Below are 18,405 nucleotides of genomic sequence, written 5' to 3'. Positions count from 1 at the left end.
TTCACATTAATAGAATCTTCTCTTTGACATTTGTGTATCCATTCTTTCGTCAAAAGCAAACTCTCATTTGGATCCTTTGGTCCCATGAAATAAAATATCTCATCCTTTCATACTTCTGTAAGTGCTACGGCACGTTACTGCAGCGCAAAAAGCCATATTACGTAAACGATACTTTACAATATAGAATTTAAAATAAAAACTGTCTAAAATTACATATATAAAAATTATTTTAAATATATACATTATTAGAAAACAGATATATATATTATTAAAATTAATTTGGGATATGTAACCTCTAGAAAATCGTCTCGCAGCTCAATGAAACTACTGTTTTAAACGCGGGAAATCAGGACAGGTAGCATCACAGTGACGTCAGATTATTGCCTGTTACGTCCCCCCATTAGGCTCGCGTCGGCGAGGAGTCGAACAAAGAAATGAGTTAGCCCTTCTATTTATCCCTGATCTTTCCAGATTTTTAAACTAATGATCTATAATCCGGGTGAGTGAGTGAGTGAGTGATTATGGCGCAAAAACCAGAGATAATTATGACGCGCCAAACACAAGATGGGATGATTACAATTGAAGTCATTAAAATTCAATGAATAAAAACAAGTAGATAAATGTACCAAATCCAGAGGATGAAGTCATATAAACACAAGTTAAAAGCACATATTAAAATTCAAGACACAGTCTTCAAAACAAATTACATTAGGTAATAAAAGCCAATCTCTTTTAAATAATAAAATAAATTACAATTGACCTCTCTTCCGATTAAACGGTCGAGAGGTAAGTCACAGCTATTAAAATATTTCTGGCGAAGATTATTAAAACATGGACACTCAATTAAAATATGATGAACAGATAAACAAACATTACAATTAAAACAAACAGGCTCATTTTCAGCTTTGAGAAGATAGTTATGTGTGACTCTAGTGTGACCAATTCTGAGGCGAGTCAAAAGAACGTCCTCCTTACGATTTCCAGAAAAATCCCAATGCTCAATTCTAGGCTTGACGTTTTTCAACTTGTTGTGATGCTGAACATCCCAAATTTGCTGCCATTTTTTTCGGACCTTTCCTTTGATGACACTGCAGATATCTCTAAAAGGGATAAGGCGACTGGACAGTTCAACAGCAGATTTGGCTGCGATATCTGCAAGCTCATTTCCCTTTATTCCAGCATGTCCAGGAACCCAGCAGTACAGGATTTCATAACCTCGAATCGTTAAATTTATATGAATTTTTAGAACATCCACAACCACAGGATTCTGATTGTTGGGAAAAGCTTCCAAGAATTTAAGAGCACTATACGAGTCTGTATAAACTATGAACTTTCTATGGCAGAGCTTTGATATGTACAAAAGACCATAATATATTGCAGTTAGTTCAGATGTTATGACTGAGCAAGCATGGTGCAGGCATTTGCCCTCAATGTAATCTTCAAATACAAAAGCCGTCCCGACATGATCATTTGACTTCGATCCATCTGTGTATATCGGATAATAACTGCTATATTTCTGCCTGTGCTCAGCAAAGAATTGTCTGTAAACGATCTCGTTAGTGCTTGCCTTCACGTGATGTTTGAAAACATCAAGCAGCTGAATACGTGAATTTTCCCAAGGTGGGATTTCAAAGTTCTGTACTGCTTGGGGGCGCATATCAGAGAGGGAATGTTCCTCAATGATAGGGCGAAGTCTTAAAGGAAAGGTAGGAATACAGGATGCACGTGTTTCAAATAATGTATTACACTCATTATCAAGTAAGCATAGCTTATTGGGATGTTCAGGTTGTGATAGAATATTAAAATATTGCAAAAGGGACAATTGCTCACGCCTCAGATAAAGTGATGGTTCGTTAGAGTCAACATACAGGCTCTGGACAGGAGAAGTCCTGAAAGCTCCTGAACAAATCCGCAGAGCTTGATTGTGAACAGGATCGAGTTTTAACAAAACTGATGACCGAGCGGATCCATAAACAACTGAGCCATAGTCCAGTCTAGAGCGAACAAGGGCTCTGTAAATGCGAAGCATGGAGCAACGCTCTGCACCCCAGGAGGTGTTCGCCAACACTTTTAAAATATTTAGTGTTTTTAGACACTTCTTTCTCAGGTTTAAAACATGAGAAAGGAAAGTCAATTTTCGGTCGAACGTCACTCCTAAAAATTTTACTTCGGGCGTAACTGGAATAATTGTACCATTCAAATATAACTCAGGTTCAGGATGGAGACCACGCTTCCTACAAAAGTGAACACACAGAGTTTTCTGTTTCGAAAATGTAAATCCCTGTTTGTCTGACCATTCTTGGATCTTATTCAGAGCCATCTGCAGTTGCCGCTCTACATATCTCATGTCTGCTCCTCGACAGCTAATCTGCAGATCATCAACATATAGAGATCTCAAGATGGTGGGAGGAAGTTCTTTTAATACAGAGTTTATTTTTAAACTAAACAGGGTTACACTAAGCACACAGCCTTGAGGCACACCCTCTTCCTGTTGAAAAACATCCGAAAAAACAGAGCCAATCCTTACTTGAAAAGTTCTAGCGTTCAAGAAATTCTGTATGAAAATTGGTAGGTTGCCGCGCAAGCCACTTTCGTGAAGATCCCGGAGTATACCGTATCTCCATGCCTTATCATAAGCTTTCTCAATGTCGAAGAATATTGAGACAAGGTGACTTCTTCTGACAAAGGCTTTTCGAATAGATGTCTCTAATAGAAGCATATTGTCTACGGTCGTTCTCCCCTTTCGAAAACCGCTCTGATAAGGCGATATAATATTATTCTTTTCCAAGAAGTAGACTAGGCGGCTGTTTACCATCTTTTCAAACAGTTTGCAAACACAACTGGTAAGGGCAATTGGCCGATAGTTCGAGGGATTCCTCGGGTCTTTCCCTGGCTTCGCAATAGGAATGACAATAGCTCTTCTCCATGCACTGGGAAATGTACGCTCCTTCCACACTCTATTGTAAAGTGTGAGAAGGGCACTCAGTGACTTATAGGACAGATGCTTTAGCATTTCATAATACACGCCATCCAGACCCGGACAAGACCTATGTGTCCGCAACAAAGCTCTCTTTAGTTCAACCATAGTAAAGTCTCTATTGTACGGCTCAAAGTTGGAAGAGTTGAAAGCGATGGGATTTTTTTCAGAGCGTTGCTTGATAGAAAGAAATGCAGGTGAGTAATTTCGGCTGGAAGAAACGGCAGCAAATGTCTCACCAATTGTATTTGCAATTTCTTCTATGGAGCTAATCACTCGGCCATCTTTTTCCAGAAAGGAAAGTGAGTGGTCTTTATACATTCCGCATGCTTTTCGAACTCTTTCCCAAACCCGCTTACTAGGCGTAGAGGATGTTATTGAGGACACATATGAAATCCAGGAATCCCTCTGGCTCTGCCTTCTTACTTTCCGTGCATTTGCTTTGGCTCTTTTAAAAGCTATGAGGTTTCGCAGAGTAGGATATCTACGAAAAATACCCCATGCTTTTTTCTGTTTTTTCAGTGCTTCATGACAGTCGCGATTCCACCACGGTTTCGAATATTTTAGTAGTTTTCCTGATGTTCTAGGAATGGAGAGCATAGCTGCCTGAATAATAGTATTAGTAACAGCTTCAACAGCGTCATCGATATGCACACCTTCTACCATTTGATGTGTGAGCTCTGCAATGGAAGAGAAGAGTTCCCAGTCTGCCCTGTCCAGGAGAAAACGAGGGAGTCTCATCATGGGATTTGCTCCTCTTCGTGCAAGAGACACAAAAATAGGATAATGATCGCTGTTGTACAGGTCATTTCCGACACTAAAAGTGCAAAATGGCGACAGAGATGGTGAACAGATGGCAAGGTCGAGAGCATGGAATGTCTTTGTAGGCTCATGGAAGTAAGTATCCTGCCCATTATTCAGGAGACAAAGGCTATGATCTTCGATCATCTGCTCAATTTGTCTCCCTCGGCAATTTGTATCTTTACTACCCCAGAGCGGACTATGGCCGTTAAAATCTCCTATTATGATGAAAGGCTCAGGCAGCTGCTCTAAAAGACCATTTAAATCTTGCTGATCAATATGCTCATTTGGAGGCAAATACAGAGAAACGACTGTAACAACAATATCAAAATTTGTTTGAGTAGCGACAACTTGGAGGGATGTCGTCAAAGAAAGCACATTTGAGGGATAATCCAGTGAGGTGAAGAGACCGACACCTCCACTGGCACGTTCACCTGCAATGTTATCTTTCCTGACGAAAGAAAACCTCCGAAGTTTTGCCTGTTGTTCTGGTTTTAGATTTGTTTCCTGTATTGCGAAGCATACAGGATGATAAGCATTGATTATGGCTTTGATGTCGAGCAAATTTCGGTGGAAACCGCGACAGTTCCATGAGACGAGGGTGGCCATTATGATTGATGTTTGTTGTTCCTGTGTTCCTTTTTAGTTTTGCGCGGAAGCAGATGATCGGGAACTTCTAGACCGTCTTCCACTTCCATACTGTCTGTATCTGCAGATTCAGAAATAATTTTATTTGCAGAACTATTGCTGGGACTTCTATTTTTGGTTTCTATTATTGGAGGCACAGTTTTGGGTTTGCTCGGGATTGCTATTTCTTTATTTTGTATGGTATGTGTTGGATTTTCTTTGTTCTTGCTTGCAGGCTGCTGGTTTTTATTTGGTGGAGTCTGTGTACTTATGGAAGTTTGGGTGGCTATTGTGCGGGTTGATTTCACGGCATTGGCATATGATTTGTTTGATATAGGCTGTGTGCTTTGAACTTGTCTTCTGGCTTCGGCATACGAAATGTTCCTGGAAACTTTTATGGTCTGCACATCCTTTTCTAATTTCCATTTCGGACAGGAACGAGAAAATGCTGGATGGTTGCCCTTGCAATTTATACACAGTGCTGCAGCGGTGCAATTTTCGCTATTGTGGCCAACCGAGGAGCATCGAGCGCACGTCAGGGTCCCACGACAGGACATCTTGGAATGGCCAAAACGCTGGCACTGGAAGCATCGCATGGGGTTTGGAATATAAGGCCTTACGGGGCAGTTAAGATATCCAGCCTTAATATTTTTCGGCAGATCAGGCGAGTTGAAGGTCAGGATCACGTGTTTAGTGTCAGTCAACTGACCTTCCTTACGCATCTTGATCCGCCTAGCACCACAGACTTTTTGGTCAGCTAACTCGGAAACGAACTCTTCTTCTGAAACGCACAGAAGGTCGATTTCCGAGATCACACCTCTACAATAATTCAGAGTTTTATGCGCTGACACAGTTATAGCTACATTTCCAAGTTTGGTTTGTGACAAAAGGGAAGCAGATTGGGTTGGCGAGACAGTATCTATAAGCAGGTCTCCAGAACGGAGACGCTTTATATTCTTTGGTTCACCTATGCAAGAACGGATATATTTGCTTACAACGAAAGGGGACATCTTTTGCAGTTCACCGGAGGGACTCGAGACTACAAGGAAGCGTGGATTATCAGTGATTACTTTGGCATTTGCATCGGTACGTATTTTCTTAGTAAGAGATTTATCAATTATTTCAATACTTTGGTCGTTTTCATTTGATTTGAGAAGAAACATAGAAGCCATATTTAAGAAAGAAAAGATTCGGGTCCGACGGCCCCGCCCACCACGGAGCCCAACAAGGGAACACAGATTCCTGTATTAGGGCTAGCCGGACCTATACGCAAACTGAAGCCCCACAGTCGGCTTTCCCGAAAGCAGGTACTCCCGAGAGCTTGACCCCAAGCCACTGACACAAGGACTAGTGACCAGCCGATTGACACCCGTGAGGACGACTAAGGTGCCTCCCGTTTAGCTGAAGCAGAGGCCAAAGCAGTGTGTTGGGGACAGTACCTCGCCCCTCAACTACCAGGACCCTCCTTTCCAGCGACACGGGTCTCCACGCACGGCAAACACGTGGGCAGTTTTCTCGCCACTCGAAAACTAGAAACAAGGTCTGTTCCAGCCTCTCGTGACGAGCCCCAAACTCCGTAGAGAGAAACCACAAGGGAGAAGGGAAGGGAAAAAGTTCCAGCCAAGAGGAGAGGAGACGGAAAAGAGGATAGATCACTGGGGCTCCAGGATCGTGACACCCGTCTCATCAAGAAGATGATCCCCTGAAGGGCTAGGGTACCTCGGGATTGCCACACCCGTACTCACAAAAGTGAGCCCCCTGAGGGGGATCTATAATCCGGAATCGCTGATATTCCGATGAGTCCGGATTAAAGACTTTTGACTGTATTATAATAGTTTATGATGTAATAATTTTTTATGAGAAATTTATAAGTTGTTTAGGATTCAATTTTATTTTCATGAAGGGATGAGGAATTTACTGACTGCATTAGGACTGAATACAAGTATATTAGTTTCTTTTTATTCTTTGTTTACTCCACTCGAGTTTCATTAGTCTCTTTTTAGCTGACATTTTAATTTCAGCACTTCTCCCTTTCCCAAGAGAAAGACTCATTGATTTCAAAATTGTCATCTGGGGTCAAAACTTTACACAATTGTAGAGGTTAAATGTGGCATGTTAGCCTGCAAAGACACCCCTTGCTTCGTGTTTTCCAAAATCCTAAAATGCAGCGAAAATGAAAAGAGGTGATTGACAACGAATTTGTCCTTCTTTGTGTGATAAGATCAACAAAGCAAAAGCTCACTTCAAAATGTGGGAAATGGAAATGCACATTATGGGCCATATCTTAATTTAATCACAAAAACTGCTGATTTGAAAGCATGCTTTTATTCTTTAGGGTATCACCTTTGTTAATTTCAGATGAAAGACTAGGGAACGCAAGAGAAATTTGCCCTCTGGGTTAGGATACAAATAGGATGTTTTAGAAATAAATTTTCACAGTTGGTGAAAGGAAGGAAAATATTTTCAAGGCCCATTTTAGATGCAAGCCAAAACTTATCCAAATATTGAAAAGGAGCCCCTATAAGGCCAAAGGAGTTGAAAATCAAAATAAGAGCTCTGAGGTGTATGAAATAATAAAATTGTTTAACGGTGTTTCTTCTTGAACAAAAAGATATATTACAACCTATATTTACAAAAAATCAAAAAGGGGCCCTTATGGTCCTCGATAATCTAAAGTGTGTGGGTGGGTGGGGGGCATTCTTGGTATCATAAGCATGAATCATGGTCTTTTTTACATATTACCTAAAGCATAAAATGTAACTTCAAAAATGCAACATACTTCCTCAGCTGAGTCGCAGTGTTTCATTTTTCAATTTTTTTTAAAAAATTTTTCGGCTAAGTTGCATCTCCTTGTAATATTATACTAGTTCAGTTACAGCATGATACAGTTTATGCATGTAGTGTTACATTTTACATTTGCTAAATTTTTTCATAAAATAATAACATTGAATTTAAATCAAGTTCAAAAGCTTTTTACTCATATTTTACATAAGTATGTTCAGCTGGATTGCACCAATAAAGTGCATAAAAACATAAATTTTACTTTTAAAATTTAAAATTTTTAGCGAAATTTTAAAAGTTTTTGCCTTTAGACTTACATAACTATATTCAAGCACCCATCTCTACACAGGCACATCAAAAGTATGCAAAATTAATTTAAAAAACAAAAATTAACAATTAGGAGCTACCTGAAAAAAAAAATGTCTTAGAGGGGCACCAGTATAAAATATATACCGACTCTCAAAATTCAGGATTTTGCTCTAGATTTTTTTGAAGTCTCAGTTTTGTGTTCTTAGAGACCATAAGTTATAATTCATGCAAAACTTTACCACAATTTAAACTATTTTAAATGCCACCCTCAAAGGGTTTAATTATGAAGCCTAACTAGTATTATTAATTCAGTTACCACCTGTTTTTAAACAGGGATCCAAATTCTTGGAATAATCCATTAAACATTCTTTGATAAAATAAGCTTTTTAGAATTTTAACAGAAAAAACATTCAAAAATCATCAACAAAACTTACACTTCCCTTTGAGAAATTCTATATCAAATGTAATCATTGTATAAGGAACAGATAGTACTGTTAGCAATTTCATATAAACTAGAAAAAAAAATTGCCTCAACATATATTAAAATTTCAAGCATATTAAAATATTACATTTTATATTATTAATAATGCTTTAAAATTCTCACATTTAACATTATCATATGAATGTATTAAAATTTATGAAGCAAAAAACTCTTATTTATCTAATTACCAATTAAAGATATTATGAAACTTTCAAAAGAAAAATAATTAATGTTAATTGATATAACAGAAGAATTTTTTCCCTCTTCTAATATTTTGAAATGCAGGACAAGTTCTAAGATAAAAGCCAAACTTAAGCAAAGCATCTTAAGTTTGTTAAATCTTTAGCATAAGAAAAGCATACTTTTATTTTTTGCTATTTTTTCTCATGAAACTTCACATACTGAGGTTTACATATACATAAAAAATAAAACATTTGTCAAAATCATGTTATACTTTTGAATAAATCGTGAGCTATAAATCTATTTTATTATTATTATTTTATAATAATAATAATAAATAGATTTTATATTTTTATATATATATATTTATATATATAGATTTTATTTTATAATAATAATAATAAGATAGATTTAAACTATAAATCTATTTTATTATTATTATATTATGCTTCTTGCACTTTAGTAAATCAAGATAATATCATATCCCATAAAAATTAGCTCATGAAAATTTTGGGCAGGTCTGAAATAAAAAGTGCACATAAAAAAAATCTGTGTTAACTGACATTTCATGTACCACCAAGACCTCCTCTCCTCAAAAAAGATACCTAATGTATTTATTTAGTGAAATTTTGGAACACAGTTGGAGAATGACTTTACATGAAATCTTTTAAAAGCAAACTATTGTTTTAAATAAATTTCCTTATTAATTTGAACAAAACAAACTAATTTATATAAATTTCAATCTTGTAATGTAGAACCAAAAATGAACTGCTCTGTTCATTTACAGTAATATTGGTACTATCAATGATTTGATATTTTGCAAATGAACTGGTTCACCCTATAGTATTACATTATTTTTTCTATGAAGTTATGTCAAAGGCTCTGTTTATGAGCTACTCCTTTCTAAAAATTTGCTGTTTGTAACAGTGCATTCATAAAATCAACAAAACCATCATTCACTGTAGACTTGTTGTGAGGCCTATGGGAAAAACTAAACTGCCAACTAGATTAAAGTGACCACATTTTCATCGAGACATAGCGGGACAAATGGAATGAAATGAGAACTGTAATTTATTTATGAAAGCAGACCAATAATTCAAAAAAGAATATACTATTTTATTGTATACATTCATAAACTTGTCTATAAATATACAAAAATATATTTATTATTAACTATTGGTAACTATAAAAATATTTGTAAAAAACTATAACTTGAATATTATGCTTTTTAATTAATTAAAAATTCTATTTAAAAAATTATGATTTTTTTTCACGGTCATATTTTTTTATCCGAGTGAATACTTTTCAATAGATTCGGATCATTTATTAAAATGTCGTGAAATTTCTCACATGAATTGATCAAATTATATTTTATCCTCAATACAGATTTTAAAGTTTTAATGTTCAACTGCATTTTTTCAATTGTCCATATTTCATTGATACTAGAAAAAACACGTCCTGCTGCTGCATTTGTTCCTGAAAGAAAGAGTGCGAGTTCTACAATTTTCAAAATATTTTCATAAGGAATATTATTCTCTTTAAAATAGAGGAATAACTGTGCATTTTTGTCTCTTTCCACATTTGGCAGACAACAAACATTTAATTTTTTCTTCAGTAACATATCTTTTTACCAATGACACCTTATCAAAAAGATCATTTTCGTAAATATTATTTTTCGGAAAATGGTTACTAATATATTAAAAAGATTTTTCCACATATTCCCATAAAATCTCCTTTTTTAATGTCACCCAATTCTTTTATATTTGATTTCTGCGCTTTCACATAAATCCTTTAAACTTTTGACATGCACAGTATATTTTATAAAAATACGAATACATTTTTGCAATAATATTTTCAAGATCCACTGGAAGTAAGTCAAATGCTGTTTGAATAGTATTGTGTATAATGTGCGCTGCACAACCTACTCCAATAATTTTTGGTTCAAATCTTCGTTAAGTTTCGTAAAAACGTTATTGATGCCTCTTCTAGCTTTTACACCAAAATTTTCATTAGTGTTATCCTCACAATAGGCAATAAGTTTATTGTTCAAATTATTTCTTTTAAATAGTACTTATTGAATCAAAAATTATTTATGAAGTTTTACCCGGCAATGAAATAAAATCTAATGTTCTAATTTTAATTCCTGTTTCTGGATCAAAAAGTCTAACAATTGAGGGAAATAATTTTATATATTTGTGGTTGGAAGCATCATAATATATGGATATAAATGTGCATTTATCTAATTCTTTCTGCAATTGTGAATATGAATACAGGGGAAAAGCATTACAAATAATTGCTTCAGTTTTTGTCCTTGAACATGCAAATTTTTTGTCATACGTTTTGATCATTTGCCACGTACAATCAATTGATATGAAACTTTAATTGTGGTTTATAGTGTGGAAATCAAATAGCCCTTCAGCTAATGCTAGTTGATCCTCTGTTAACAATACATATTCCTTGAGGAGACGTAACGACAATGATCGAACACCACCAAGTAAATCTAACTCGTTACATCACCTAATTTAGTTTACTTTTCATGCATTTTATGTGTTTTTTATTTATGTATTTTTATTTTTTTATATTTACTATAATAATTAATAAAAAATAGGTAATACTATATTTTTATAGTACACTTAAAATAAGAAATGCAGATGTTTTCTAAAAAGCGGGACATTTTTATTTTAAAAATCGGCAGGATGTGGGACAGTCCTAAGAAAAGCGGGACTGTTCCGCCAAAATCGGGATGTTTGGTCACTTTAAATTAGATACATGTCTTTCGGAAGCAAGTAACCTTTGATTTTATACATATGTATCATAGATACCTTATTAGTTCATTTGTCACAAGTAATTACATTATACCAAACATGTATATATAGTAGTTTATCTTCTATGTCATTATTAAATACAAAATCATTAATTATTTTTAGTAATAATGACTAATAAATACAATAAATCTCAGTCTGAGTTGCTGATATGTGCCTAACAAATAAAAAATTTATTGAAGGTGAGAAAGAACAAAAATATGCACTTAAATACATGTTCACAACATGCACATGTATATCAAAATATCAGCATTGATTTAAAAATATAACTCCTAAAAGCATACTCAGTATGAACCTATTCATCTTATTTTCGATATAAATTCTTTGAAATAAAGGCTGTTCTATAACAAATATTCTAAAAGTGAAAAAAAAAAATCTTAAAGTTATAAACATAACTTTACCATCATTGACAAGTCTTCGGACATACTCTCTTGTAAGTTCTGTTTGTTGGTCCCACCATTGTGAGAAAAAAGCTGTCTCTACATAAATAAACTTCCGATTTTCATTCTGCATCAAATTGTTTACAACAGAAGTAATTATTTCCCGCACCCCTGAAATAAAGCTTATATTTAATAATATTCAAAATGCAAAAGCATATATTTATGATTTTAAGAAATGGCAGCAAAATTCATAAGAAGAAATATCAATTTTAATTTTTGATATGCTTATTAAAAAACTGAAAAAGTTAAAAGTCCTATTTACTATGTTTTCAAAAAAGAATTACACATATCAGTATGCAGTTATATATCTATTTTCTCCATTAGAATATTCATCAAAGAAAAATTAGTCTACCTTCAGTTATGCTACTTACACATGTGATAATAAGTATCAACTGTATGCACCCATCCAACATCATCATGAGTATGACAAATAATATGAACATTCAGCATATCTTCTTTTACCTCAGGACAAGCCTAAGATTAAGAAAATAGTTAAAGTTAAAATAAAGTTGATCTGATTATCATTTGATGTTTAATGATTTATTGGAAAGACTTTAAAGTTAAAAAATAAAGGAACCTGAAACTTTGGCGATAAATAGTGCATAATCTACATGGGTGCAGAAATATATTTGTTGATTCAAAATTCTCTAGCAGTGTGCAAAAACAGACACTTGAAATCATTTCAGATATGTAATGTTCAAGTAAAATATATTGAAACCCACAAGGACTTGAAACACATCTTTTAACAGAAGGAGGTCCAAGTGCTGATTGGTTCTGATGTTACTAAAAAGAACATGCTTTAATTAAACAATTCATCTATTTGACTGGAATTCTCCTAATGAACTAATTACATTAGGAATTTAGAGTGTTCCTAATATAGTATATTTTAAAATTAATTTAATAGTAACATAATTCATTCTAATACTATAATGTTTCAATGCATTTATGAAGTATTAAGTTAAATAGAACAAATATTGTACCAAACACTTATTTATGCACAAAAAGGCAACTTACATTAAGTCTAGCTATCCATTACTATCTAATACTCCAACATAAGCCTAGACATACATCATTCTCAATGTTCAGAATTAGAACTGATCATCAAAAACTTAAAAAAAAAAAAAAAAAAAAAAAAAAAATTTCAGAGATTAAATTCTTTAAATTTTTTACAAAGGATTTTAAGCAGGAACCTCTTACTATAATTTTAGAATATTTATATTTATAATCTATTCTAAAAGAATATACAATATAAATACTAAAATTATAGTATTATAGAACAATATAATTAAAAAATACGAGATGCTAAATTAAAATCTTTATCAATAACCTTTTTTTTCTTTCTTTTTCTCAGAAAAGTTTGTGCTCTATCTAGAGAAACAAGCAATGGTAAAAAATAAACATTCCTCTGTGTCTTAAGCATAGAATTAATTTCCAGTGAGTTTGAGAACAGCTTTGAATTATAACAAAGTTCATCAAAAATCATGTGGTAACAAATGCATGGAACTAATTTTTCAGTAATTTTGAGAATTACTTTAAATAGCGCTGAATAATGTGCTATTTTGAAAATTAGAAATTGTTTGTATGTAATAGTTACGGCAAAAGAAATTTGATAAATGCATAATCTCACATTTAGACCAAATTAAACTATATTACTCTAATAAACAAAATACACTTAACATTCTAAATAAAATAAAAAGTTTTCAGTACTAATGTCAAATAAAAGGAATCTAAATAACAAATTCTAAATGCAAACAAAGAAAGCACAAACTCTCTAGCAAAATGCTTAACAAATCAGAAACCAATGATAGTCTGAAAAATGTGTCCATCTGATATGCCTCAAGGTGTATTTTGAAAATAGATATGTGCATGTACTATTTCTATGCCAATAAAAATACACACACACATGCAAACAAACAAAAAGTTAAAAAGTAAAACTTACATTCCCTTTTTCTTCACTTCATGTGCCATCCATGGTTTTAAAGTATTCAAAAATGCAGGTAAAAGACCATAAGAATTTTGGTTATATTTCCAACATCGTATAAATTCATGAAATTATAAAAAAATACCTGTAACTTGTTGTCAGCTCAAAACATTTATTTCAGTATACTTCATAATATTTGAATCTAGTTTTGTAACCAGATCATGAGCCATCTTAATAAAATCATGGGCCTATCAGCTTCTATACAGTTCTGAGGCCCTTAGCTACATCAACTCTTTCAAGAGTAATGAGCCAATATACTTGCAAGACACCTGGGCAGAATCTATGCAATTAGTTCCATCAATCTTAATAAAAATACAGATCAAAATAACGATTACAAGGCAACTAAATCTACTTAAACATTATTGATACATTTTCACTCTTATTCTAGACCAGAGGAAAAAAATACATGTATTGAATGTTTTCAACAATACCATACACTAACTCTACCTCTTTCACTGATTTGCTCACATTACACTTTCTAGCCACTTACACCTAAGTTATTAAATTCATAATTTCATAGTATAAATATATCAACACGTCTATGGTAAAATGTTTGTCAGATATCACAGCTTACACCTACTACATTCTTCATACATTAATAAATGTTCAAGTTACTTCGTATCCTTAGATACAAAAAGTTACAAATTTTTTGCAAACAGAACATACATTTTTATGAATTCATTTTCATTGAGAAGAAAAATTCCGATATCTTTATTTTTGAAATCATGAAAACAGTTTTATATTTCTTCAGTTTTTAAGATTTATTACTAATTTCAGTATACCAGAAAGGGGGAAAACACAAAGATCAAAATTTCTCATTAGTAAGAAATTTATTGCATTTAATTATAACAACTGGCTAAACAACTGTCATTATAATTTGAAAAATAAATCGAAGAGCTTACAGAACATTTATCAGCAGTACTTTTCTAGGAATAAATCAAGAAATTATCTTATTGGAAGATTTCTTTATCAAAAGTCAATGCTGCTTACATCTAAAATATCCATGTTGAGGCACTCCAAGGATCTATTCCGCATCAAATCATATCTTTTTTATATAATGGAGTTCCCAAATACATGAACTATGATGTTAATTTGCTAATTGAATGTTCTATTGATAATAAAACAATTGCATTTAAATCAGAAATGCTAAGCATGCAAGTAAATCAGCAAATGCCAAGCCATGCATCAAAAACTTTTGGGTAGAGACTGAACTTTGGTGTTGTAAATCAAGAGTTAGCAATAACATAAGAAAAATCTCATCCCTCTTTCACCAAACAGGAAAAGAATTCAAGGCAAGAACTATTACTTTTGTAATACTGATGTTCCCACAGTAAAGATAAATTACTATTTCAGCATTATGATTAAATATAATCTTATTTGGAAAGACCATACTAACAATACATGCAAAACGTCTATGCCATTCGTACTGAGATTTCTTCCATTATACTTCTACTCCCATTCCAATCTCATATTGCATAAAAAATTCATTTATCTTCTCGATATCAGGACAATATTATGTATGCCTTGCTAGCATAGATTACATGCGCCAAGCTGAACATGGTTAATTTCATAAACTTTAAAATAAATTTCCCTGGATAATATTTAATATTTTAATTTATCTTCAATTATCTACTGCATCAGGATTTAAACTCAGATATTATCAAGATATAGTTACACAAGCTATATGAAAAATTATGCACTACTGCAGTCACTTGCAATATTGTCAACTCCTCGCAGGTCTTTAGCTAAGAAATTCTTAATAAAGACAGGGTTACCTTTCAATTTTCCATTGTCTATAACAGCAAAGCACAATTGTTTTATTTATAAACTATCTCAATAATTATAATCACAATTTCATGACATAAAATATTAGTTGCTCCTCTTTATTGAATCAGTAGGACCTTTCATAATGTAATGCATACAGTTTATATTTTTGCATTTCACCTAAGATTTTACTACTTTGGATTTTATTTGCTATTTCAGTTTTATGTATTTATTTGTCTATTCTGCATTGGTACAAATTTTAGTAAATTTTTCTCATGCTGAAGGTATTTGTCTTATCTTTCCAAATCTGCTAATTTCTCATCTTCTGAGTGGCATTGAATTTTTAATAATTCTGAACAGTTTTAACCCAATTTTATCACATTATTTGACTCAGCCAACTACTAATTATTTATTCTTGGTACCCAATGCACCTTCTACTTTCTCCAGACTTCCCAGTAATGAAATTTAGTTTTCTAAATACCTTCATACTATGAAGCTAGTCCTAGTGTGCCATCATATCCAACAGCTTGATAAATCCTGTTTTGCATGACAGTCATACAATACTCATGTATATTCATACTTTTTCAACAGGTTTATGAGTATTAACAATTTGTCAGCCAATAAAAATAAATCGGAAATCTTTCTTTTCGAAAAGGCAGTATTTGTCACACACAGGGTACAAATCCATCATTACATCCAGTCCAGTGTACACGAGACAAATGTTTTGACAAGACAAGATAATATGATATAATGGTATAAAAATGGAAAAGACTGCACTAGACAGATGGTTTTCACACAAAAAAAGAAAAAAACTGATCCCATTAAAATGAAACATTATAGTGCACCTTCCAAATATATTTAAAAAAAAAAATAAAAAAAAAAAACCTCTCCTATGTTCAGTAGTATTTATAAGAACATAGTTGAATGATATCAAACATCACTAACCTACACAGAACAAAATGTTTTGAACCAAAAAGTGTCACCTTGGTACAGTTTAACTAAACACAAGTAGGTGTACACTTTTTATCACTTTTCTCTCAAGCAGTATCAGAATATGATTCACATAAGCCATCAAGAACTTATTTTAATCAATATTAATGTCTACTTTTTATGTAAAATCCAATTAGCTTGATCTATGTAAAATCTAGTAGTATTATATCTGAATATTCACATTAATGAGAAGAAACATTGGTCAAATAACACAATCCATGGTTCAATTGAAAAATATACTTGCTTATAAAAAATACAGTTTTACAAATTTATGCAGTAAAAGAGATATAATTAATACACACTAATATTAGCACATAATTTAATCTTTAAAATAATAAAATTATTTTAATGCAAAATTAAAATAAATCTCTTATATTTTATAGCTGCTGCACAAAAAATAAAAAAATATGGTGTCATAGATATTAAAAACGGTAATATATACTCTATAAAGAAGTTAATATAGTAAAAATAGTAATTAATAAATAAACATAATAATTTCAAACTCTATAGAGAAGTTATGGGAAAAATGCTAATTAATGGGTAAAGTGCAGGATTGCACACTTATTTATTTGGCGCTTTTTACAAGAGTAAGAAAAAATTGGATTTTTGTTAATTTTCTTCGACTTTTTTAGTGAAAATAAGTCGATGTGCACATACATAAAGTCAAGGGAGTGTGCAATGCTATTTTGGTGCAATTCTGGGATTTTTTTAAAGTGAAAATAGGTCGATGTTTACATGGATACCGAGTTTGTGCAATTCTTAAAAACTCACCAAGCAGTGGGCGATTCTGCACTTTTACCAATTAAGGTACAACTCTAATATACGCCCTAATTTCACCAAATGTGGCGATATGTGTTCTGCGCAATTGCGTGTTCTATGGCAACCCTGTTGACGTTGAAAAATCTTTCGCTGGAGCTCGTTGGTTCGCCTCTGTGTCTGAGAAGATGGAAGTTCGGCAAAAGGAAATATGATTGTGGCTATCCTGTTGAGGGGTAGTGGGTATTTGGAACTGCGGAAAGAGGGTCTGGGAGATTATTTTTAATGGTAGTGCATGATAAAAGTAGGGATTTGTGATTTTATTTATTTGTGAACCATAGTATAAATCTTCTGGATAGTGTGTCTGGCTGTCATGTAAATACGATAGTGATTACGTGGCGGCGTGTTAAAGGCGGTATGAAATTTATATTTCTGCTATTCGAAAACGCATTAATTCATCGTAAGTGCATTTTATTTTATCCTTGTTCTTATTTTGTAGAATGTTATGTTCATTGGTTCTTTAGTATGAATTTCTGTCGTTATTGTTGTTTTTTTAAATTGTTTGAAATTTATTTTAGTTTATTTTGTTGTTTAGTGTCTAGACTGTACAATTCGTAGATGTTTTTTAAAGTTGAAACAGAACGCTGTGTACATGGTATTATTTGAAATTTATTGTTGTTATGTTATTTTATTAAAGCAAGGAGTGCGTAGATCGTAAATTCCTTCCTCGCCTAAATTGTGCAATTCGTAGAATTTTTTTTAACAGAATTTTAAACAGGATGCTGTGTACATGGTATTCGTTGAAATTTATTATTGTTAATTTATTAAAGCGAGGTCTGCGTAGTTTGTAGATTCCTTCGTTGCCTACATTGTGCAATTTGTAGATGTTTTTTTAAGTTAAAACATGTCGCTGTGTACATGGATTCTTGTCAAATATTTTTGGTTAGAAACTTTACGTATTTGCTATCTAAATTTTTTGTTTTTGTTTCGGATTTTTAGCTAAATTGTGTGTTCAAAACGTAGTTTTTGCACGTGCGAAAACCGCGTTTTTGGAGACATTTTAGGCTAAAAGTTCAAAATGTAGACAAAAAATTTAGATAGTAATATGGCAGCGTGAAGTTTCTCGCCAAAAATATTTGGCAACTTGAGGGCGCATATCAGAGTAGTTCCCCAATTAATTAATAAAAAATTGATTTTTATACATCACATAACAATTAGCTAATGCTACTACCATTAAGACCAATATGTGGTGAATGAAAACATTTAAAATATCAAATGTATATGGTTAGAAATTAAGATAATTCTGTTTATCATAAAATTCAAAATATGCTGCTCATTTACAAACAGAGTGAAAATACTTTTTCATTATTATTCAATTTAACATTTGGGAAAAGTGCAGAATCATCCCCTGCTTTGTGCATTTTTCAAAACCGCCAACTTGAAAATAACAAGTCAAAGAATTGCACAAACTTGGTATCCATGTACACATCGACGTA

General features: G+C 32.9%; 1 protein-coding gene across 4 annotated transcripts in view; it reads right to left on the bottom strand.

Annotated features, from left to right (window-relative positions):
• Positions 1 to 18,405, bottom strand: part of LOC118203292 (lysosomal alpha-mannosidase-like) — a 261,846-nt gene that overhangs the window by 115,847 nt on the left and 127,594 nt on the right. For all 4 annotated transcript variants that reach the window (XM_085825125.1, XM_085825130.1, XM_085825133.1 and 1 more), the window contains 2 exons: positions 11,790 to 11,892; positions 11,380 to 11,529 (listed from right to left, as the gene is read on the bottom strand). In XM_085825125.1, coding sequence (XP_085681251.1) covers positions 11,380 to 11,529; positions 11,790 to 11,892 — 253 coding nt within the window. The remainder of the gene's footprint in view (positions 1 to 11,379; positions 11,530 to 11,789; positions 11,893 to 18,405) is intronic.

Source organism: Stegodyphus dumicola, chromosome 1, assembly GCF_044657685.1.
Source record: "Stegodyphus dumicola isolate Sdum_Otavi_A_Nest chromosome 1, ASM4465768v1".
NCBI lineage: Eukaryota > Metazoa > Arthropoda > Arachnida > Araneae > Eresidae > Stegodyphus > Stegodyphus dumicola.
The sequence above is the reverse complement of the archived record's forward strand: the minus strand, read 5'-3'. Positions and strand labels throughout refer to the sequence as shown.